The sequence below is a fragment of the Haemaphysalis longicornis genome, unplaced genomic scaffold, assembly GCF_048455015.1.
Source record: "Haemaphysalis longicornis isolate Haplotype H1 unplaced genomic scaffold, Haemaphysalis longicornis Haplotype H1 scaffold_7, whole genome shotgun sequence".
Classification (NCBI taxonomy): domain Eukaryota; kingdom Metazoa; phylum Arthropoda; class Arachnida; order Ixodida; family Ixodidae; genus Haemaphysalis; species Haemaphysalis longicornis.
The window spans coordinates 57,034,885-57,058,240 of NW_027526422.1; the positions used below are offsets into that span (position 1 = coordinate 57,034,885).

Here is a 23,356-nt window from a genome sequence, read left to right on the forward strand (position 1 = left end):
TCACCTCTAACGGACGAAATTTATTTTGAGCCAGCCTGAACAGCAGCACAAGAATTAAACCAGTAGTACAACAGATACCTTAGGTTCTTCGGTGAGATGACACGTCATCGCCCCGTCACAAAGGGGGTATCATTAACAATCAATCATATATAGCAGATGAATGTTTGCAAGTGCCCACCTCGGGACAAGACAACCCAGCATTCAATTTGTTGTGTGCTGATCACCGGGTATAATTTTGTATTATCCACTGCATTACTCTCATAGCATGTTAGTGAAATTTATGCCACATTGGCTTATCCAGGGTAGTGATCAATATCCGAGGTATGACATTGGCAAACATATCTGGCATGCTGCCAGGAATGAGGGCTCATTATGCAAGCACACAAGCCCAATTTACATGTACAGCCACAGCATGACCATCTCGGGGAAACGATGCCTACGCAGACACTTGGTAAATTTCAGGGCAGTGGAATTGCAACCTGCTCCATGCATATGCAGACTTCACGACTGACGTGTGACACACCCTGTCGTTCATACAGATTAAATGTACCACACTAAGGTTGCATCAGAATTGTTTACACTGTTGTAAATAAACCACATTTGTGAACAGAGTGACTGCTCCACATTAGTATGCATTTCAAACGCATACACAGACGCGACAGTGGGCAGAAACTGCTATATTGGTAGAATAGAGGGAGATCTTGTGCTATGCATTGCAGCCATTGAATGCTGCAAAGCTGACCAGTGAACCATGCCCTGGGAACAGCCACAGTGCATAAATAGCAACAGTGGTCTCGCAAAATTATGGGGGCCGTTGCACTAGTATATAAAGACATCGTTAGAACAAAACACCTTTATTCAAAAACAAACGATCCCTATGATAATGAAAAATGACTGCTCTTGCCTGCAGCCCCGACAAGAGAGATCAGATTGAATAAAACAAAAACTGTAAAAGGCACACCCTTTCAGGGCACAGTGCTCAGAAACAACCGGACTAGCAGCCACTGAAGGAAAAAAAAATAAAAAAATTGGTGAACAGGTTGGAAGCACATGGCCTTTTTGAAGGGGGAAAAACGGAAGAAGCCTTCACAAAGTTCATGACGTCATACTAACGAGAGAGTCCATGAGGTAATGACATGAGAAAGATGCAAAAACACTTGTGGTATGAAGCACCTGTCTTCATAACTCGTCCCTGACGAAAGAGCCGATGATGTTGAGACGTCCCTGGAGTTCTTCCTTCTTGGCCGGGGTGATCTTGCCATTGCGGATGTTCTTCACGCGCTCGGTTTCGCTGTCGATGAAGGCCTTGCCCCTCTCGAGAACTTTCTGCATCATCTTGATGTAGACGTCCGCGGACTTCTTGTCGGCCTCCTTCTCAGCAGCCTCCTGGAGCTTCTTGGCGTCAGCGAGGATGGCCTCCTGCTTGGTCTTGTCCTCCTCCTTCATGAACTTGGCAGCCAGTTCGTCAAACTGGGGTAGGCAGTGCTTGAGCTGCAGCTTGATGCCTGCGCACAATTAAAAGAAACAGAACCAGGAGGGCTCAAAGCTCCAATATTGAAGAACAGTCGCACTATGAACAGGATTGGGGGTTAGGTAACCTGGTGCACCGCAGAGTTGGAAGGTTAAATAGTTGTAATTGGGAACACTAATACTATGAACAGGGTTGGGGAATTAAAAAATCTCCAACTTCGTAAATGATGCTATACAGACACGCTGGCGGATGTTTTTTTTTTTTTTTTTGTATGCTGACTGGGACTTTCTACATGGGAGTCTATCAGGTTGGGGTAAAGGAAAGGCTAGCAGACTATGTAACAAGCCTATACAATGAATATTCTATCTGCGGCAGGCAGTATTAGCTCTGTAATAAGATATAGGATTTGAAGTCTGAGATCAAGACTAATAGTACAGAAACTATAGAGCATTCTATTTGAGCTGCAACCCTGGTCAAAGTGCGATCTCAAGCTATACATCGCAAGCGCGTAAGGAAATCGAGAAAATTCGCCGTTCTTATTGCCAAGCTGCAAACAAACCAACACGAGGCCAAAGTAAAATGTCTTGGTGACGCGCCACATGCCGTTACTGTTACCACTGCGAATAAAATTACTTTCTACCCGCGTCAACGCAAAAATTGGCCAAGTAAGGACTTGTATATTGAGGCCCAGGTCCACTACACACAAAACTGGCTCTTCTGCTTCGCATTTGTGATGGGAGTCGCTTTAAATGAGCAGGTGAGACTCTGACGCCGTTTCGATGTACCAGTGTGCCGGAGTTCACTACAACGACTTACCCGAGTTTTTCTTGACGAAAGCCTTGATATCGTCCGCCTTGAATTCTCCCTTGTAAGTCGTCGGTTCTTCCTGGCCGTTCATGAACAGCTTCAGCACGGGGAAGTCGTCCTTCTTGACGCCGAACCGCTCGGCCAAATCTGCATTTTCCTTGTCACCATAATCTGCGCGAAAGGAAAGGCGTTACGGTTAAAAAAAAAAGCGTCGCAAGTCTCAACGAACGCCGGACTGAAATCACTGCGAGACTTGCGCGGAGTTTAGAGCGGAGAGAGAATAAGTTCGAAGTTCTCACCCTGCACTCCAACTTCGGCAACCAGGAAATCTGGAGTGTTTTGCGATTCTTCGGCCACTTTCACAAACTCGTCGTGCTTGTCTCCGTAAGGGTAGGTGACATCGAATTTGACCAGGCTTACTTTGAACTTCGGAATGATCTGGAACAAGAAACGGAGGGGGAGGCCTTAGATACAACGCGCACCAGATTAAGGTGGCGGAGGGTTCTGTTCAGTTTCTGACACATCAGCAAAGCCGCCGTTGATCGTAAATAGACCGACTGGCAGTGCAACACCTGAACTCGCTATGCGCACTTCCGCCCGATTGCGTTAAACGCACCTACCTTGTCGAATGTGGATGTTAACAGCTGAACGCTGCCCTTCGTGTTCGAAGCGTAAGTAGAACGGCTAAGAGCTATGAGGAGGAGGATAGACTTGAACCACATATTGGGCAACGCTCAAACGTCCACTCCGGGGAGACTTCGCGAACTGAACTAACCACACCTGACCGCAGACCACGAATGTGAGATGCAAGTGTGCGGCGGACGCAAACCCGAGCCCGTGGAACGAACCCAGCGTCTTTGTTGTACCTCGGCGATTGGTCCAGAGGCGTAAACGTCGCGGGATTTGATTGGTCAGAGTAGCACAAAATCACGTGCGCGTGATGGTACTGGCAATGCGATTGTTACTTCAGTTGTCGGTTCTTACATTGTCAACGTTTATTATCCATAGCTCGTTTTTCTCGCTTAATCAGGCCGCAGTTATTTGTCAACAAATAATGAGTGAAAAAGCCGCATGGCTGTTGAAAATCCCACTTGCTCGTTTGTTACGTTCAAATTGTGGTGGATGCAAGTGGTAAGTTGTAATTTAATGCTTTGAGTGTGTTAGCCACATACTATTACGATAGTTTGTTAGATCACTTGATAGATTTATTCGAGAAATTACGATTGCAATATCAAAACAAACTAAAAACAAAATATATTTTTTTCTTCTGTGTGACTGACCAATCACACAAGAGTTTACAAATGTCGAGCCTTTCAGCCAATCATGGGGCCGTTTTTATTACGGCGTATTCAAGATGGCAGCATGTTCCGAGCAGGAGATAGACGGGATCCTATCGACGGATTTACGCTCAAATTTTCCCGTTTCTCCTGCGCCGATTCCGAACAGTGAAGTGATCACTAAACACCAGCGGACCAGGGAACGTAGCCTATCAAAGAAGGTCTCCAATAACGAGGTACAGTCTCACGGTTATTCATTATTTGGTGGGTGTGTTTGAGAAATAGTAGACTTTTAGAAGCACGGTAGGCTTATGGGTTTTAGGCTTAAATCTGGAATTTATCCCAAATCTGGACGTGGATGCACAGTTTTGTTCATTTCCGCGTGCAGAAGCTCTTCTTCCGTTCCTTGTCTTGACAGCACTCGAGCGTTGACGCATTTCGTGGTTACCCGAGCATTCCCTGCGGACCTAACTGTAGAGGAACTACTGGTGTGATCTTCCGAGTCATCGTATGGTTGCACGGTATTTCGTTATGTTTAGTTAAGTCACGAGGTGCGAACGCGAGTGTTTCACCAACCGCACATTCTTGGCCCAGATTTGGTGAAAACGCGTCCCTTGAGGACAGTTCATCGGCTCCCCGGCAGATAACCGGTGCTTTATTTCCTTATCGCCGCCCCGTGAGCGAGGTGACATTGGACGCTGCTAGTCCCCGGATTGCCGTTTTTGCGTTGCCTTTCCGCGTTTGCAGGCTGTGCAACACTGCGCGCCCCGTTTAGTAAATGTCACGGGGGTGACCGTTTCTTGTTGTTCGTGCATTTATAGCTAGAACGCGTGTGCGTTCGAGAAATGCCATGTCGTCTGCCTCGTTGCCTGCCGGCATACGTGGTTCAGTACGCGAACTCGTTCCGTTTTGTGTATCAGCTGCTTATTAGATCAGGCGAGTTAATCGAATTTTCTTCGGTGTGCATCGGTTTAGTTTGTGCCAGTGTTCGCACCTTTATGCGAGAAGCGTGCTGTTCGCGGCCGCTGCGTCGTCGCCCACTTTATCTTCCGCCGAGGCCGGGGCGTGCAGTCCGGTCACTCCCACGTGCTCTCAGACCCTTGCCGGGAAAAGCAAACGCAGGGCGGTACTCGTAGCCTATGGGGGGGTGCTAAACAGTACTAGTGCGCTCTCAACCGAAATTAGTTGTTTTGTTGATGTCATCTCGCCCCCAAAAATGCCAGTTAACTCGTTTTCGTGCAATTCGTCACCGCGTAACTTTTTTTTTTTTTTTTTTGAAGCGTGACCGTGGCTTAGGGCTAGCTAGCGTGCAGATGTTTAAGTTTCGCTTATTATTCGGGCAGTTATGCGTCGACACTGGAGGCATTTGAATGAGCTGTCGTCCGGCCACCCATGCGCCGTTGATGGGTGAGCGTTCTTGCGTTTAGATTCGATTCCGCAACGCGAGCAGCGGTCGCGCAAGAGCAGGCGCATCAATTTGTGCGGTTTGGTTATGTTTCGTTTCGGGCCCCGTCGTACGGGACTCGCACGCGCCGCGACGAGGCAGTCGTAAACGATGCGTCGATCGCGTCGGCACCGTAGGGAGTGTCGCGTCCCGTGCCAAGTGCCGACGGTCGCTTGTTGCAGGCAGTTTACGGCCACGTCGGTCGCCGGCCCTGGAATTTTCGAGAGCGTGAGACTCATCTTTGTTGCGGCAGGCGTCATTTTTTTTTTTTTTTTGCGTTTGTCTTCTTTTGGCATGCTGCGCGCCGTTAACGTTTTTTTGTAATTTTTGGGCGCTGTAGGGAGCGACGCGCTCGTACAACATCCCAGCCGAGTGTAATAATCTGTTTAAAGGATTATCGCGAAAATAATTCAACCTTCGCCCTCTGTGGCGTTCGAGCCGAAGTGCGTCTTTTTGTGTTGGGGCGGGGGAGATCATGTCATAGAGGAGGCGCGGCGGTGCTGAATTTTGAGACGCTGCTATCCGGAAGACCCCGAGTAATATGGTGGCAGAGTGACTGCTTGCTGTTCAACAGCATTTACTCTGTGCGGCAGACGTATATGTCAGCTTTACGGGTCACGGCATGCCTAGTGAGCCAACTAAATGCCGACATCATTGTAACGAGCTCTGATGCAAATGTTCTCAAGCGCACGTTTCAGTGGTTCTGTTTTGACGTCAATCGCTTACCAATTCGTTTCCGTAATGCTATCTTTCTCTGCCTTTTTCTTAAGTGTGTGCTACCTTTTTGCCCACTTGTAGTGGAGAGGGAGTTGTCGATACAGCCGGAGAGGGGGGGGGGGGGCAGTTTGGAAATCAAATTGGTCAATACAGTTTGATTACCATGTAACATTAACGGGGACCTGGAAAATTTCAAGCACTGACTGCATTTTCGACATTGGGAATAAAGGCGGTATTGAATTACTACATTTGGCTGCCACAAAACATCTGAGTTAGGTATTGCTGCTTTGTTCACAGAATTTAAAATGGGCTGAAGAGATTGTTCATCCTTTCCTTCATTTCTTAAGTATTCGGGCTCCAATCGGGCAGTACCATTCTGTAATGAGAATGGGGAAACCTTTGCATTATTTTTATGTGCAAAGTAAAGGAAGCTTTGAGTCAGTCCTGTTTCCAGTGCGGTTTTGATATGCATGCGTACAGCAAGTAGGCGTTTAGGGTGAACTCGCTTTATTGAGCATCCATAACTGAGAGCAGCAGCAGGGCTTTTGACCTAATAGCAAGTTACAGCCAGCAGCGCACAATGCAGTGATGTTCCCTTTTATGGAAAGCGTTCTTACATAGTCACTGTCTTGGCTGCAAGGCTTCAATGTAAAGTTATTTACTGCTTGTAATTGGTTTTGCGAGGTTTTCTTCCTGTCATTATCTAGTTTTTTTTTTCTTCAGCATTACAGAGCTTGGGACAGTATGTGAGCAGTATCAAAAGGGAAGAGAAAAAAATCAGAACTTCGAGTTGCAAATTCAAAATGTGTAGGCAGAAGAAAAAAAAAAGAGGATTCCCTTGTGAGTTAAGAGTTGACTCCACTTCTGCAATACCCATCTTAAAGCCACTAGACTGAGCTTAGCCTTCTGAGACTCGGCTGTATGTGAGGCTATTAAAGACAATTTTTACCTGGGGTAGCAACATATAGATGTGGTTTTGGGTGTGGCCCGTGACTGAGCATGGCTCCAGCACCCCTGGTGCCTTGCTTCCCCCCATGCTATTGTTGTCAGCCGTGAACAGGGAGCTTGATGTATGTCATATTTTCTTAGATGTAGTGAATGATGGTGTGTGCACCATTGTTCTTTTCTAGAGGCGCCGTTTAAATTTCAAATTCAGAGTAGAATGGCTGTGTGTGAAACACTGCTTGAACACTTGACTTTAAGCTCTTTAAATTTATATGTGAAAGAAAAGTTCATACTGTATTCAGACCTACCACGGTGGCTTAGGGGCTTGGCATTGGGCTCCTGGGCCCAAGAGAGGGGGGGTTCGATCCTGGCTGTGTTGCTGGGGGGAAGAAAAAATGAAAACGCCAGTGTCGAGATTTCTGTGCGGGGGGTCAAATTAAACTGAAGCCTCCATTACCGCACACTTAGAACCGAGGTGTAGCTTCATCCTGTGAAGTGTTTTTTCCAGTTTGAATAGGGGAAAGCGGCTGTGACAAAATGCCCTGTCGCGTGCGGCCTACAGCCTGTTTTAAGGGCTGCAGCAGCTGAGCCAAGAGCTCTGATATTGCCTTGGCAATTTGTTCTGTCCGACGAACATGGGCATCGGCAGGCATCCTTAGGAAGCGTGCTGAATTTGGGGCGTGCTGTGTTGTGTAGATACATTCGTGTTATTCTTAAGTCCCCCTCACCACAACACAGCAGTCCCGCTTATGTTCTTTCGGACGTAAAATTAGAAGCCAAATTGAGGTATGATGGAGAAGGGCCGGAGGAGTCATCCACCCCAAGAATCCATACAAGGTGTGCTAGCAAGATAAGAAAAATACCATCTGTCTGCCGCTCGTGGGGAGGCACAGTAGTTGCGGAACATTTATTGTTTTTGCGTTTCAGTTACGATTGCCATGGGAGTATATACTGGAAGCCGAGGTAAGGGGCTGTGGTTATTATTCCACAATTGGCTCGGTATTTGAGTTATGATGGCTCTAACCCAGACCAGGTTTCAAGGTGAAATGCCTGGTTAGGTGCACACGCACACATGGACATGAATAGCCCAGTAACGCTTCTATCACTGAAAAATGGGAAAAAGTCTGAAAGTATTTAAAAAACATCTGATTATTTTCTTCTTTTAAACTGAATGGTCTGGAAAGTAATGGATAATTTTGTTTTCTAGTGTTTTTGTGGTTTTAATATTTCCATGGTGTTCTTGAAGTGCCCTCAAGTTGCGCTATGTACTTGAGTTTGAGTGCCATTTGGTTGTGTTCCATTCGAAGTGGGCTGACAGGCACCCCTGAAGTGTTGCACAGGATGCAGAAATACGAATGCTGGCTCAAATTTGTCAGGCTGGGAAAATCGGGTTGCAGCTGACACTTTGGAAGCTGTGTGTCAACAGCTTTCTTTTGCGCCAGGTTTCTGTTTACCTTTTCTGTTTATTTTGCTTCTGCATTTGAGGTTCAGCCACCTAAGTGAAGACACCCGGGTGTGCGAGATTAATCCAGAGCCCTCTGCTATAGCGTGCCCATTGCCTGTGTGGCATTGGTGTGTTAAGCCTCATAATCAGTCAAGATTCAAGCACCTCAGCTACCCCTACTTTGCTGTGCAGTTACTGTGCAGCTTAACCAAACACGTCGCCTGCATGATGCCGTTATTGCGTGCAAGAAAGAGAGGGGAAACTGAAAGCAGACAAGAAAAAATTGTGCAGGAATTTAGAGGTGTCTACTGATGCGTAGCACTGTTATGCCACTTGTCTTGACTGAGTTTTTAACATTTTTTGGTTCTTCTAAATCCTGTCCCACCAATAATCTCAACTTATGCTATTTAACGATTACAGGTGGAACTTCGTGAAATCTTCATTATTGTGGAAAGGAGGTTGTTACACGGTGTGCCATTTTCTGTAATTTTTAAGTTTATTTTTTACTTTTTCAAAATTGTTTGGCCAATTATTTACATTTACGCTATTATAACGATTACAAATGTAGCTTTCGTGAAATTTGCACTATTGTGGAAAATACAAAAAAAAGGAGAAAAGAGCCTCATCAGTTTCGGAGGCAACCTTGGTCTGCGGCAGGCACAAGAAGCGAGAGGTGCCCGGGCACCAGGTGGGCTATACACAGCGCGCCCCCTTGTTAGCGGATGCGCAAATGACAGCCGGCCCGCCGCTGAAGTAAATCGTATATAAAAAAAAAGAAGAGCCTTCGGCGCAAGAAAAAAATTTGACGTATTTCCGAAGTGTGGCAGCACATGCCAAGCAAGAGAAGTTGGCGGAAAAGGCGCACTTTTTAAAGATACAAGCAATGCTGTGCATGTACGTCATTGACCATTTTGAAAGTGTTTGCCGATGCCGTACATGTACGGCCATGACCCTCAATGGTTTGAGTAGGCTTATATGGTTTGGATGCGAAAGCACCATACTTTCCCCCGGCAATACTTTACTGCTTCATCACGCTTGTGTGATGCTGGTTCCATGGATCTACCATAATACAGATTTGTAGCTTTTGACTGCACAGTTATGGCCTTCAGACTACTGACATAATCACTCAGTGGTCTGCCAACGACGATGACAGCTGCTGTCAGTTCCAATTTCCATTTGGCTGCGACAGTAACTAATCTAGCTGCAATTTGCATATTCAGTCGTCTTCCATTAATACAAAGTTCACGGAGACCGCAAGAAACTTCAAATTAAAGGGTACATTTTATTAGTTTCAAGGATCACTGTTTACGGGGGGAAAAAAACAGGTAATTGCTTTCTGTTCTTGTGGAATCTTGCTTTGGTAAGACAGCACGATGAAATATTAACTAGGGAATTTTTGTTGAAACTTTGTCATCTTTGCAATGCCAGAATAGAGTAACTGATAAAGTTGAGGATACAAATAACCAGCTTTCAATCATTCACCCACCAGCAATGTCGCACCCCGCTGGGCACGATGCTAGGCCACCGCGAGTGTGCCTGGGGGCGGTATGCGACGGCACTCATATCCGCGCTAGCAAGAATCTTCTCACTGGCAATGCAGTGAATGACATAAGTGCGCCCGCTCTGTACCGAGTGGTGCCCACACTGAGTTTTTTGCCGCCTCTCTGTACCGTGACCAATCAAATGTGTCGCTTTGCAGATTCAGCAATTAGCGTTGTGCGAGACATTTAACGTCAGCACTTCCCTTTCACCCACAAAGCATGGGATTCTACTGGCTGATCCCACAAATGACATATTATGCAGGACATTTTTGAAGATTTTCGTATCGCTTAGGGGGACGCGAAACAATAACCCTCAATGCAGGACAGTCCTGCGAGTTGCGGGATGTGTGGTCACCCTAGCAGTGCGAAATCGTTCAGTTTGAATGATAACTTCGGAGCCCTGAGTACAGCTGTTTGGGATTTGCTTAGAAGTGCCCTTTCAAAATCAATTTAACTAATTTTCATTTATGCGACAAGAATGGGATTTTTGACAGTCACCTGCATAAACAAAGTATGGAAGGGGGCGTGGTCTTCACGTCACTGCTACCAAAGTGAAAGGCGTGCCGCTCGTAATTACACTGCATCAGTGTTTGATTTTCATTATTGGCACCAATAGTGAACCAGAAGACTCGTTGGGTTTGCACTCTGACAGTGATACTTAGTGAAATCAGCTAAAAATTAAAAATTTAAAGTACTGCCTGTTTACAGTGTTGTCTTTTGATTTTAGACAGTTTAATTGCCGTTGCGCACGTTTTTCTAGGCCGTGTTGTAGTTCTAATTACCACAGGACCATTCACAGGCAGTTTGCAACAGTTTTGGTTTCGTCATACGTTGCAAAATTTATTTTTGGCGTTACTACACAGTTACCCAACTTTGAGCCGATCTCCCATGTCACCTTCATTGGTCACTACTAACAGGCTGTTTTAGAGAGGTTTTTTTTTTTTTTTTTTTTGTTGTTGTTTTTGACATCGGGGGTACATCTTATGTGTGCCACATATCCTGAGCAGGCCAGCTGGGGGTGTACAAGGCCGGGAGACGCATAGACAGTTTGATCCTTGAAAAAAGCATGCTGCCGGTGATATAACCCCGCTCACGCCTGACTTCTGCTATAAGAACTTCAGTTGGAGGTCAAAAGATAACACCCAGTCGTCGGATACCAGTTCAGACAAGGACAGCGGCCCCAAACCAGTCTTGCGCGCCACCAGCTGTTCACCGGCCCGTTTCAGTTTTTTGCGTTGATATTTCTGGAGGCCTAGTGCTGCTTTTAAGTGGAACTGCTGAATCCTGCAAAGCTTGCAACAGTTTCAGTATTGTTTCTGTGCAAGAATGTAAGGTTGCTGCAAGGCGGAAGGCTGTGGTCATGGAACGATTTTTGTTCCGTGACAGCTCGTGGCTGAAAGTCTGCCGGCGACGATTATGCGTGTCGGACCTTATTTGTGCAACCAGGCAACAATAACGAATAAGAAAATGGCAGGTATAGGTTCTGACAGCTAAATCATAATAAACTAATTGTGACTTGCAGCAACCATTCGTCACCGAGTTTCGTTTTCAACTCTGAGCAAGTGTCTCAGGATTGCGTGCTTGTACGGGATTTGTGATAGCTGTTAGTGCAAAGCAAGTCATTGAGGAGGTTTTTGCATCGTGGGAGGAGGATTTAATGTTTCCAGTAATCTCAAACTGCCCGATTTCGAGAGGACTCTGAAATCTGGGTGTCTGAAATGGAAGATTGGCATCGCTGCATGGCATGGGCACCGTGAGTGCCAATGTCCTTTTTTTTTTTTTTTTTTTAATCTGACCTACTGTTGTGGAGAAATGAATTTTTCTCTTAGGCAAACCTATCAAAAGCGGCCAATTTTCTGGTTGTAATTAGAGTTAAGGGCAGGGAGGAGGGAGGTATAAAGAGGTAGGAGCAGTAGGTGACTGTTGTCTTTTGAAGACTTTTGCAGCACAGCGAGATGTGAGGTGTAACAGCATTTTTTTTTTCTTTTTATTTGGTACTGTATTGTTACTACCACAAATCTACAGACTCTGCACATTGTACACCTGTAAGACAGTTTCTGCTGGCCATCAATTTCTGACTAATGATGAGTCTCAACGTTAGAAGAGCAATATTAGGTGTGTCGAGCGTCTGTTTCTGCTGGCCATCAATTTCTGACTAATGATGAGTCTCAACGTTAGAAGAGCAATATTAGGTGTGTCGAGCGTCTCGCTTGACAAATGAACCGCGGATGGTCAGCGGCCGGAGGAGGGGTGAGTGATGTGTTGTCCCCCACTCGTTGCGTGTGCAGGGCCCCTCCTCATCGCCCTCCTCCTCCTCCTCAACGGGGCATGGCGCGCAGCAGCAGCGGCTAGGCGTGGCGAAGGGCCGCTCGTCGCCCCCGGCTGCCCCGCAGCAGTGGCGGGGGGAGGACATCACGCAGCTGTCGGACGACGCCTTTGAGAGCGTGCTGCGCGAGCTGGTGGAGTGCAAGCCGCAGGCACGCTCGAGCTCGCTGGTGCGCAGCCTGCGCCGCGAGGTGCGCGACCAGGAGGAGCTCTTTGATGGCTCCCTGCACGCCCTGCCCCCCAGCCTGCTCTCCTCCTCCTCCCCCTCCTCCTCGTCCACAGCGCGCAGCCACCACCACCACCCGAGGCCGGGGGGCGGCGGCTCCGTCTCTCTGCAGGTGACCACTGTGCTGCAGCACGCTTTCTCTCTCTCGGGGGAGGGAGGGGGAGAAAACCTTGACCTGTACTCCGGCTAATGTGCCTATTTGAGGGCACTTCCACGGAGTGTACTCGGCTAAAATCCGTTTAGGAGCAGCTAAATGACTTACGCGAGTGACACTTTCCATCAAACGCACTTTAATTCTAGTTCATTCCTGAAACGCACTTCACCCGGGCCGGCTCACCGAGTTGTCTCGTCAGCAGGGGTCGGAAAATCGGGTAAAGCCACATAAAACAACGAGCATTTAGATGAATTTTAGTTATGTTAAATATTATGAATATTTTGTTGATTTATTTTACAAAAAAAAAAGAATCAGCATCAAAAAACAAGAAAATGACCTCGCCCCCAACGACGTGCCGGTGCAGCCTGGTGGGGCATTGCTCCATGGCAGCCGTTCTCTGCAGCGTTCGCGTAGCTGGTTTGTTGTGGCTTGGTGGTTGTGTTCCAGTTTAGTCTTTTCTGTTATAATCCACGCTCTGTGATTATTTTCTCTCAATAAGACTGCTGTAATTCGCTGCAGAACGAATAACAGTGATGTGACCGGCAGTGTTTAGTCGCCGGGCTTTTTTTGTGGAATTTCCAGAAGTGCTAATTGCAGTGTAAGCACAATAAAGTATGTACATTGTTTCTCGTGTGACAAGTGGAGGGAATTTTAAGTAATTTTGCGGAACATTTACGCAGCTATAGAAAATGACATCATGTCCGGGGGCACTTTATTTCGCTGTTTAGTGGCGTGTAGCCAAAGCGCCATTCAGGGAGCCAGAGTGAACTCGGTGTAAGGGCACTTAAATAGGCACGCTTGAAGAGTATTATATACCCGCCGCGGTGGCTCAGTGGCTAAGGCGTTGCGCTGCTGAGCACGAGGTCGCGGGTTCGATTCCCGGCCGCGGCGGCCGCTTTTCTGATGGAGGCGAAAAGCAAAAACGCCCGTGTGTACGAGATTTCGGCGCACGATAAAGATCCCCAGGTGGTCAAAATTAATCCGGAGCCCTCCACTACGGCGCGCCTCATCGCCTGCGCTGCGTCGGCGCGTTAAACCCCACAATCAATCAATCAATCAAATCAATCTTGAAGAGTATTATATGGTACATCTTGGAGATAAATTGTGGGTGCTTCCTAAAGTCCATTCCCACCTGTTTCTTGGTAACACTGTAAGGTACGTTATGCAACTGGGTGACGGGGGTGGGTGTCGGCTTGGGCTTGCACCGCCTCTTGCTAATTGTACCATGCCTGATTGCCTTGGCGGTTGTGCAGGACCTGGCCAGCTCTGGCAGCATGGCGCCGTCCGGCCTGTTGCGGCCCCGTGGGGGCGGGGTGCCCAACCCTGCGGGCCGAGGCATGAGGCACGTGGCGGTGTCGCGCGGCGTCCTGGAGGTGCGCGCGGGTCGGCCCGACGACAGCGGGGAGGGCCCCCCCCACAGTGGCAGCGCCCTGGAGGACGACGACGAGAGCAGCAAGGCGAGCGCTGCAGTGGCCGCCCTGTCGTGCCGCACGGACGATCCCCCGGCGGCCGGGGCCAAGCTGCCCCTGTTGGTGCGGCCCAAGCCCGACGTGGAGCTGGTCACCCTCAAGAACGGCAGCGTGCTGGGGGACGATGCCCCGTTGCTGGTGGACGCCCTGGGCGGGGGACCCCGCCGGGTGGCCACCGTGCGCTACGACGCCTTTGCCAAGGTGCGTTGTGCTTGGCAAATGTTGGCAAACTAAGGGGAGGCATCCAGTCTCCGTTGTGTTCTCTTGTTGGAAGGTGTTCAAATCATTGGCAGTAAGGGGAGGGATAAACTTGGAAAAGAGGGAGCCAGTGCGATGTGGATTAAGGGAGATTCCCACGGGGGTTAGTTAGAATCCATCCGTTCACGGCTCCGTGCATTAACATGAGGGGCACCTGGCAGGTATGCGGGCAGCGGGCACTCCAGAGCTGTGCCACTAGGATCAGGGGTGGCTTTGGCAGATATTTTTCGCTGCTGCCAAAGGCTTCTCCTCCATTTGGCAACTTGCTTCCACCACTTTTTGTGACTCGCTCTTATCTGAGTTGCTGCAGATGACTGATAGGTGAGCAAGCCCGGCCGAAGTTTCTGGCATTCGTCGGCCGCTGCCAACACGCAGAGTCACCGTACCATGTATCACCGGAATAGGGAACTTGGATAAGAGCGAGTCATGGAAGCAGAGTTGTTAGGCGGGTGAGAAGCTATCCGCCAACAGTGAAGGATTCTCCGATGAGGTGGGGATTGTCTGTACAACTTAAACAAATTGTCCCCAAGCCCAGCGGCGATGTTCCCGAGGGCCCACCGCGGGTGCTTGTGCCGGTTGCCTCGCACAATTGCACATGGCGGCGTGACGTGCAATCACGTGATATGCGGTGCAAGGAGGAAGTGGGTGGATTTCATCCATGTGAATCCCCCTTCAGGGAGAGGACAGAGAACACTCAGTGTCACGAAAACAGCAGCAAGATCATTGCAATGGGCCACAAGCGTGCGATAATTAATGCCGTAATCTTATTCCTGCTGTGTGTGCTGTGGACTTTTCATGTTGGGTTGCTCATTTTCAAGCTGCTGCTTCCTTCATGTCAACAACGTATGCATATTTCCATTTCAGGAGGTTTGCTCGGAGAAAGAAGCAGGAATCAGGATGCCGACCTATGGAGGCAAGTGTTTTCGGTGCATGCAGAACACTGGGGGAGAATTCAGTTTGGGCACTCATGCCACGGATTGCACTGCAAATATTGCTTGCGGATGGAAAATTTACTATCGTCATAGTTTGGGTGTTTTGGGCTCAGGCTGTTTCAGTGTTTGGGAATGGTAGCTAGTGCCTGGCATTTGGGTGGCTGAAGTAACAAGAAAAGTTCCTGTGCTTTCTGTACAGGTAGGTGGTTAATCATCGAAGCTGTAACGTGTGGCCAGTGTTTGCCGCTGCCACCTTGACGCTGCTACGCCCACTGTTGTCGCGCTCTCTGTCCCCTTGCTTATAACTCCTCTCCGACCTGGGTTTTTCCCGCACTCTCATTGGGTTGCACCGGAGGAGTTTTCTGCGCATACGGCGTTGGGTATACCTTTTTGCATACAGTGGCAAGCTCATTTGCGAAGTGTGCAACCCCTTTCCTCTCCTAATTCTAACCCTGACAGTCATTGTGCAGTGTTTGTGTGTCACGGAGGGGATATTCCACCTATAGATGGTATTCGCGGGAAAGTTTAGCGGGGGGAATTTCTTTGCTTGCCGACACTGGAAAACTCCGTGTCCGGGCCACTGTGCCTGCCTGCGCATGCGCATTGCGCCCACGCCTCACAGACAAAAAACAGCAGCATGCGTCGTTTTCCCCATTTAAACACGATGCTCTTCCGTCGTGTTAACAGGTATATAAATGATTGCACTCAGATAATGTGGTGGTGTTCTCTTTGCCCCATAACTTTACATCACCGGAGAATGAAACCGTGACTCTGAACGAAAGCGACATGCCGTGCAAGAGGCCTACACTGCAGTCGCGTGCGACCACAGATGTCACCAGAAGTGCCCTCTAATGCATGGTTCTGTACAAAAATCAAATAATGCTTTCGAAGAAATGCGTCACGCGTACGGCTATTTGGATACAGTGGCAGCGTAGCAGCTAGTGCATGTGAGGCCGTCTCCTGAGCCATGCCGTGCTCGCACCACTCACACCTCTTAGTTTGCACAAGCGCTAGCGAGTCGCAGGCAATCTTCAAAAAAATCACTTGAGTTTGGCCTCCGCATGGCGAAATTGTTGGCAATAGTGTTTCTGTTGTTTTCCTTGAACAGGTGACAGAACCTAAAGGAACGATGGGCTTTCAGTAGCATGCACACGCAACTTGGTGCATCACGACGCAGTTGCAAGGCTCTGAAGTTTTTATACCGCTCTACCTGGTCGCACGACGGTTTCAACTGTTTCTGGCAATAGGTGGATCGTAGGATGCTGCGTGGAACAGTATTTGGTGTTGAGATATTATTTTGCGTTCGGTAGGGTACAGTTTGGACCTTCAGACAGCTCTTGCAACTGTTATCATGTGCTCTGCTCCATTCGGTGCCAGCTCAGCCAAGTACCGCCATCTTATGGGAGTCGTAGCGTAACACAGACTCGGCGGCACATGCATGGTGGCGCACACACAGGCTTGCCCACATGCATGCCACGGCAGTGAACACTACCCGTATTAGAACCCACCACGGTGGCTCAGTGGCTACGGCGTTGTGCTTCTGGGCCGAAGGATGTAGGTTCGATTCTCGGCCGCAGCTGCTACTCTTCTAATGGAGGCGAAAAGCAAAAACAGCCATGTGTCGAGATATTGGTGCACATTAAAGATCCCCAGGTGTTAAAAGTTAATCCGGAGCCTTCCACTACGCCGCGCCTCAAAGCCCGGGAGTTGCTTCAGCGCGTTAAGGGGACACGCGGGTCGAAAAAACACGATTTTTTCGAAATATACCGATTTTTTGTTTTCCCTTGCATTAGCATCTTTGACTATCCTTCTTTCATGGGTGAAAAAATGAAAACGAAATACGAACGAGAACTTAGTGAAAAATGTGTCTGAATGACTCGCGGTGACCCAAGAAATCGCGCAATCAAGCCAAATTTCGGCCAGGTTTGAGAATTTATTCCGCACGGCAGCGTGGCTCGCCGCCATTTTGGTCACTTCAGGGAGGTAGATCAAGCCTTCTTCTCTCGATTGAGCCGCTCGCCAGCTTCGTATCTCCGCGTAAAAAAAATTAAAAAAAAATGTTTCTTCCCGCTTGTTTTGCGAGCTCCCACTGGGCATTTAAATCACGTTACGCGAAAGCGGGACCGCCATTGGCTCTTGCCGCTTGTGAGCCGCCATCGCCCGCATCGTTCCGTTCGCTACTTCGCGCTGTCTTTTCTATTTCCTTATCGTGTGTTTTTAATCGTGAGCGGTGAGGAGAAGCGTGACTTTTGCCGCCGGAAGCAGCATACTTCATGCCGGTACAAAGGAAAGCGCAAGCGGCGCAGCATTGTGACGACCACGGCCAATGCCGGCACGACCGGCACCGTGAGGCCTAACGGCGCCGGGCCATCAAGCGTTGCAAGCGCGGCTCTACCAGGCGGGGCTGATTTTATCAGCGAAGATATCGGCTTTATAAGCGCATCGGAGAAGAAGTCGGCAGCCTTCCAAGGTGAGGAGACAGCCAGCCACGGGAGCGGTGCAGTTATCTGTGGAGTCGGCGCTCTGACTGACCTTGAGTGCCCCCGTGTGCGCGACGTGCGGGAAGTGCGAACTCGTCGTAGTTGAGGTTGCGAACAAGCGGAAGGGCCTCGCATCGGTACTGGAACTTAAGTGCAAAAACGAGAAGTGCCCTGCGGGAGTGGCTGCGGGAGTGATTTCTTCTGTTTACTCGTCGCAGCGCGCTGCCGCCGTCGGTCGCGGAGGCCGCAAACCGAAACTGCAGTTCCGGTTTGCGGCCTCCCCGTGATAGTTTCGCCGTCAATGTGAAAGCGGTACTCGCTGCACGCGCGGTTGGCATCGGACACGATCAGCTGTGCAGGTTTTGTGCCATTCTTGGTCTACCAAAACCACAGCATCAAAAGACGTTCTACAACACTGCCAAGAAAGTTCATGTTGCGGCCACAAAAGGCGTCTCTGACAACCTTGCTGAAGCAAGGCAAGTAACTGCGTTGCAAGCTGGTCAGACTGACCTCAGTGTGATTTTTGATGGTACTTGGCAGAAGCAAAGACACGAGCCACAACAGTGTTGGCACTGCCATTTCTCTTGACACTGGTCTCTGCCTGGATTTTGAGGTGCTGTCAAACTACTTGTACTTGTAGCCGCCACCAAAAGCTTGATGAGCAAGAGGAGGAAGTGTGGCAAGCCTTTCATGCCTCTTGTGTGTGAAAAAAAATGTTGACTGCTCATCCCATGCCATGGAGATGGAAGCAGCACTGTGCATCTGGCACAGGACGCTATCATACAACCTGCAGTTCACTGTAGTGGAGACTGCCACTGCCCTCGCAGGGTTGTGGTTCAACAGAGGCCACACTAGCTTTGAGCAAGTTCTTCAAGAACTGGGAATCTTCCCTTCAGAAGAACTGGTCAGACTAAGCAATGCAAGTGACCAGCGGAGGATCAGGCAGATGTGTGCAAAGCTGACTGCTAAGGCTAGCCCCATTGCCGCAGCCTGGTGAAACGGTCCCATACCAAGGACTACCCCAGCAAAAACCGTGAGGGTGCAACTTATGCAGCAAGAGCATTCTAGTTTTAGTACCTCAATGTGGACATTTCAGACTGTATCCCCACCAAATTTCATGTTGTTCGAACAAGAATTTCTGAATCTGCCAAAGAAATAAACTTTCAATTGCGTTTTTCTCAGCTTGTTGTTTTTGACCGTTTTTTGAGTTTGTGCACACTTATTTTCCCACTTAAAGTTGTCGTATCAGGATGAAATTTTGCACAGATGTTCATTATAACACGTAGAGTGCACAAATCTTGTTCATTATGCAATTTGTGTCCTTAGATATTTCTGACGGTCATAAAACAAAAATATACAGAACAAAAAAAGGCACACTACCAGTCATTTTTTTTTCGTGGTGAGGAAAATGACGATGAGGCTTTTTCAGGTAGATTTGTGCACTCTGCAGTTCATAAGGAACCACCTAGGCTATTTTAAAAGTTTCAGAAAAAATTTTTACTATAAAAAAAAGTGTGCACGAAAAAGCCATTTTTCTGAAAGTCATGCTGCGTAACATTTTATCCGGAGCAGCTATTCAAAATCTGATTACATATATGACCAGAGGAGCTCAATCTCTATAAGCTGTGAAAATTTCAGCCTCCTAACTTCATTATTAAAAAAAAAGTTGTTTGGAGGAGCACGTCCCCTTAACCCCCGTAATTAATCGCATTCAGTGAGGAAAACGTGGTCTAAGCTGCATCAGCTCACCATTGGCAGGCTCCAACTGTCTTGCACTCCTTGTCGTAAGGCGTGGGCGCTAGGTGTCGAAGATTCGGGCATAGTACGGCGTGCCACTCATTTTCCTTGTGCTTCCCAATGGAGGCCTTCCGTTGCTCTTAGAAGGCAGTTCAAAGAGATGTTGAAAGTTCCTTATTGAAGGATGTGAATTGACGTATGTCGCGATCAGATTCTGCATTGCTTTCTAACTCACTCTGGATGAGTCCGCAAAAAATGCTGTTGTGCAGTCACCAGCTACGAAGCCAGTGAAAATAATATACTTTGCCATTGCGTACTACCAGACAGCAAGCTACGGCAGGTGTTGCTATGGCGCATTGGGATCGCTGCATAAGTGGAAATGCGTGTACATTAATGGATGACGCACACTGCTGCCAACGTTTTTAGGCAACGTCCGGAGATGATTCAATCTGTTGGACTTGACAGCAAAATGTTTTTCCGTCAACATGGGGGATGTAGGGACAGGCTGGTCACCTACAGAGACATTGTAATGTTTGGCACACCCATTCTAAATTTATGGCAGTTTCCCACCCTCAGCCTGGTTCACCGCAAGTTTAAATGGTGCAGGATTTCCTCTTTAACACACACAATGCAGGCTTTCCCTCAAAAGTCCTCCATATTAACCACTCGCGTGGCCGTTACTAGCACTGAGCAACGGGAGGCCGTTCTGTTAGGGATCAAGCACCGCTAAATGAGGTCGTAAAGCTGGCAGAGGACGCTGTCAGGGCCCACGGACTCCTGGCTGTCTGACGGGAAGGGGTTCACTCCACTGTCCCAGGAATCAATCCTTTTTAGCCAGCAACTGGCTGTAGGGTTTACTGGAAGCCAATGCGATACTGATGCTGCTTGCTGGGGAAGGGTTTGAGCTGGGAGCGTCCGGCAGTGATAATTACTGGACTTTGCCGTGCACACTGTGGACGTCGCTGCCATATCGTCAATAAACCATTTAAAGGGACACGAACGGGGGAAAGCAAGTTTGCCTATATCGCTAGATTATGGTGCCGAGAATCTAAATACACCATTCTCGCAACTAGCAGTTCGTTAATAACTCGGAAAATGCCAGAAACATGAGAACGGGGGTGTCGGCGCCTTGTATGGTTTTCGGGTACTACAGTTCGTGACGTCACAGAAGTTGTGTACGGCGACAGCTCATTGGAGAAGCCTGTATAATTGCTTTCATGAAATAACCAGTTCCTAAGTGCAAGAGAACGTCAAATAAATCAAGACTTTCGTGAGCTCATTTTTTTTAAAGCCACAGACTACATACAGCTTTTATACATTGCAAGACCGCTCATGCCATTTGTCGCCCGAGTCAGCCAGGCTTTCAGTTTCGTTTTTCGAACATGTTTTACCCCTATTCTCAATTAGCGAAATCAGCAATGTGGGATAGCTAACGCCAACAAAAAAATTTCCCCACATTTCCCCGAGGGGAAGAATGTGAAAGTGCGAATGCACGAGTTGAATTTGCGCGGTTCGGTAATGTTCGCGAAAGAGAGATCACACACACACACACACACAGCTACAAAGAAAGAAAGATGCATTTATTCAGACACCTATTTGTGTTGTCGTTGTACTTGATTGCTAGAGCGGATCTCAGCTTTGAAATTTCGTGTCGGTACTCCTTTAAGCGGGTGCATTAGCCCTTCTCACGCCCGATTCCTGGCCAATCCCCCACGTGGGTATGTGCCATGTCAGTGGCCAGGCAGCGCGCGCCCATCTCCCCCCGTTGCCAAGGAAGACGAGGAGATTCCTGGCCAATCCCCCACGTGGGTATGTACCATGTCAGCGGCCAGGCAGCGCGCGCCCATCTCCCCCCGTTGCCAAGGAAGACGAGGAGTGCGCACACCCGCAGCTGTTGCTATGTGGACGGACGGCGGTCAACGGAATTCAGGGTCGCTTATAAAGTGCATTCGCACTTAATATCTCCGGCAGGCAGCAGCAAAAGGAGCTTGATGTAGTAGAGCACGTAGTCAGCCAACCCGGCTGAGCCTCCGTTCCACCTGCGCGCTGATTTGGACCTCCGGTCGGTAAAGATTGCGCGCACCCACCGAGCAAATCCCTGCTCCCGCCTGACTTGCGTCTTATCATTAGTTGCTGGTGTAGGGTAGTGTGAGATAACTATGCCGCACTCGTAGAGGCACACCTGGTGAACACAAAGAATGTACACTTTATTGAGAACTGCCTGGAGCCCGACCGGCGTCGTCCGTGCCCGAGCCCGCCATCCAAATCACATGTGCTGCTGGTTGTCAGGCTCCACAAGATGGTGGTACTTGTCTGCATTGGCACCTGCTGAAGCACAGTACATGACACTTATCACCCACGAAAGATACACACGTACCTTTCAATTACTATCTTGTTGTAGTATCGTAGTATCTCAGTAATTTCCTACTCTCTACTCTCTGTGTCAGTATCTGTAGCTTATATCCCACCAATCCGGATAAAGCGCACTAAGTGTGTTCTCTTAGCTCCAGCCTTTCCGCTGGAGAATAGCACTGCTTGTTGCTTGATTAGCGGCTTCGTTCATGGACAGTTAAATGGGGTGTCGATTGCTTCCCCACACAGCGATATTGGTCACTCGAGCATGCAAAAGCCTCGTTTCATCGGGGTATGGTCACGGCCAGCCTCCTCAGCGCTAGTTTCATTTCGTTCTCGGGATCCGTCGGGGCTTGGAGGCGTGAAAGCTCACTGTCAGCGTGAGAAGGGTTGGAGCCAACCACTCATACCACTTTGTGACATGATGAGTGAGTCACAAAAAAAAAAGAAAAACGAAAAGGAAATGAATGAGCGAAAGTCCTGCTTTATTTATTTCTCAGCAAAAAAGGCATCGTTGGCCGTCAAACAAAAGTCGGGAGAGCTACGAAACGCATGATCTTTCAGTTGAAACAAAATGTTATTCAGCCTTTAGTGTCGCTTTAAAGGGACAATGCACACAGTGTGCAGGTTTACTTTAGTTCAAGATTGCCGTGGCAGAATTGAAAATTTTCGTTGGCTGCACTAATTCGACTAGCCAATCAAGAGAAATGTAGGTAAGGATTTGGTGACGCGTAACAGATGTTGAGAAGCGGTTTGGGTAATATAAAATCTCGCATTTTAAGGGGAGACATGGGTCTTACAACAGTAAAAAATGTCACAAATGACGATTTTGAGCACGGAGCAAGAATTATTCAGGAGGCGCAACAGGGCTTGCTCCGGCGCCGCGATAAAGTCACTGCGCTAGGCACGGCACCGACGCGCCCTCTGTCGCGAGGCACCAAAGGGAAAATCCGCGCAGCGCGCTTTCCGAAGAGCTTCGCCGGTTCAAGGTCAGTCGGCGCATAGGCGGCTGCCGCAATGGGCAGACGCCCGCCAGAGGCGAGAGCGGCGAGAGTGAACATCTCGTGGCGAGGAGGCGGTGTCGGCAGTCGTCGTCTGCTCCGGGATTCCTTCTAGTACTTCGTTTCGAGCGCGGTACGGCATGTAAATAGGGCAGTATTTCTTAATAACTGCTGCTAAAATGTCCAGCACTTGTAATTATTTATTTTACAGAAAGAAATCTGGCAATCTTTACAATATATTCTGTGACACTACAATTTTTGTTCGTCGCGTCCATAGAAGAGCGTGCAAAATATGGCAACGCGGTTGACGCGCCATCTGTTGCGCTGCTCCGCAAGCTGCATTTGCTCCTCGCCGCACAGTGACATTAACGCACCGCCCGCCCGCGCTGTCCCAGCGCAGCAGTTTCTCCTCCTGAAATACTTCTTTCTCCGTGATTTTGAGACTGCAATCTTTGGAATTTTTGTACTTTCAAGCACCAGCTTTCAAAATGTCAACTCTAAATTCGATCGGGGAAATACTCTAAAATCACATTTCAAAACGCCTCGGCGGTCACGAAATGCCCCGAAAGAGGCAAAAATTGTTCGAACTTTCCGCGCGTGCTGCGGACAAAGCAGCTGACTGATCATTGCCATCTTGGGCTCGTTTTCAAGCTTGCTTGTTTGTGCGCATTTTGCGGCATCTAAAAATGCCATCACCCTAGTAAATCGACCGCCCTTGCCACTTTTACAAAGGCATCTTCAGGGCCGCCGATTGGCTGGAGCGCATGCACGCACGA

General features: G+C 48.6%; 2 protein-coding genes across 3 annotated transcripts in view; one reads left to right on the forward strand and one right to left on the reverse strand.

The window, feature by feature from the left end:
• Positions 1-838: 838 nt before the first annotated feature.
• Wbl (endoplasmic reticulum protein 29-like protein wbl) lies at positions 839-3,158 on the reverse strand. The gene is made up of 4 exons (XM_077677413.1): positions 2,899-3,158; positions 2,578-2,716; positions 2,288-2,449; positions 839-1,505 (listed from the first exon to the last, which is right to left on the reverse strand). The coding sequence occupies exons 1-4, from the start codon at positions 2,998-3,000 to the stop codon at positions 1,180-1,182; spliced, it is 729 nt and encodes a 242-aa protein (XP_077533539.1). The 5' UTR covers positions 3,001-3,158; the 3' UTR covers positions 839-1,179.
• Positions 3,159-3,602: 444 nt separating this feature from the next.
• The window catches only part of LOC144145717 (uncharacterized), a 36,395-nt gene continuing 16,641 nt past the window's right edge, over positions 3,603-23,356 (forward strand). The window contains exons 1-4 of one of the 2 annotated variants that reach the window (XM_077677411.1): positions 3,603-3,791; positions 11,935-12,309; positions 13,605-14,021; positions 14,943-14,991. In XM_077677411.1, coding sequence (XP_077533537.1) covers positions 3,633-3,791; positions 11,935-12,309; positions 13,605-14,021; positions 14,943-14,991 — 1,000 coding nt within the window. In that variant the 5' untranslated portion in view covers positions 3,603-3,632. Of the gene's footprint in view, positions 3,792-5,095; positions 5,228-11,934; positions 12,310-13,604; positions 14,022-14,942; positions 14,992-23,356 lie in introns of those variants that run through there. The other variant, XM_077677412.1, reaches the window with a different exon arrangement.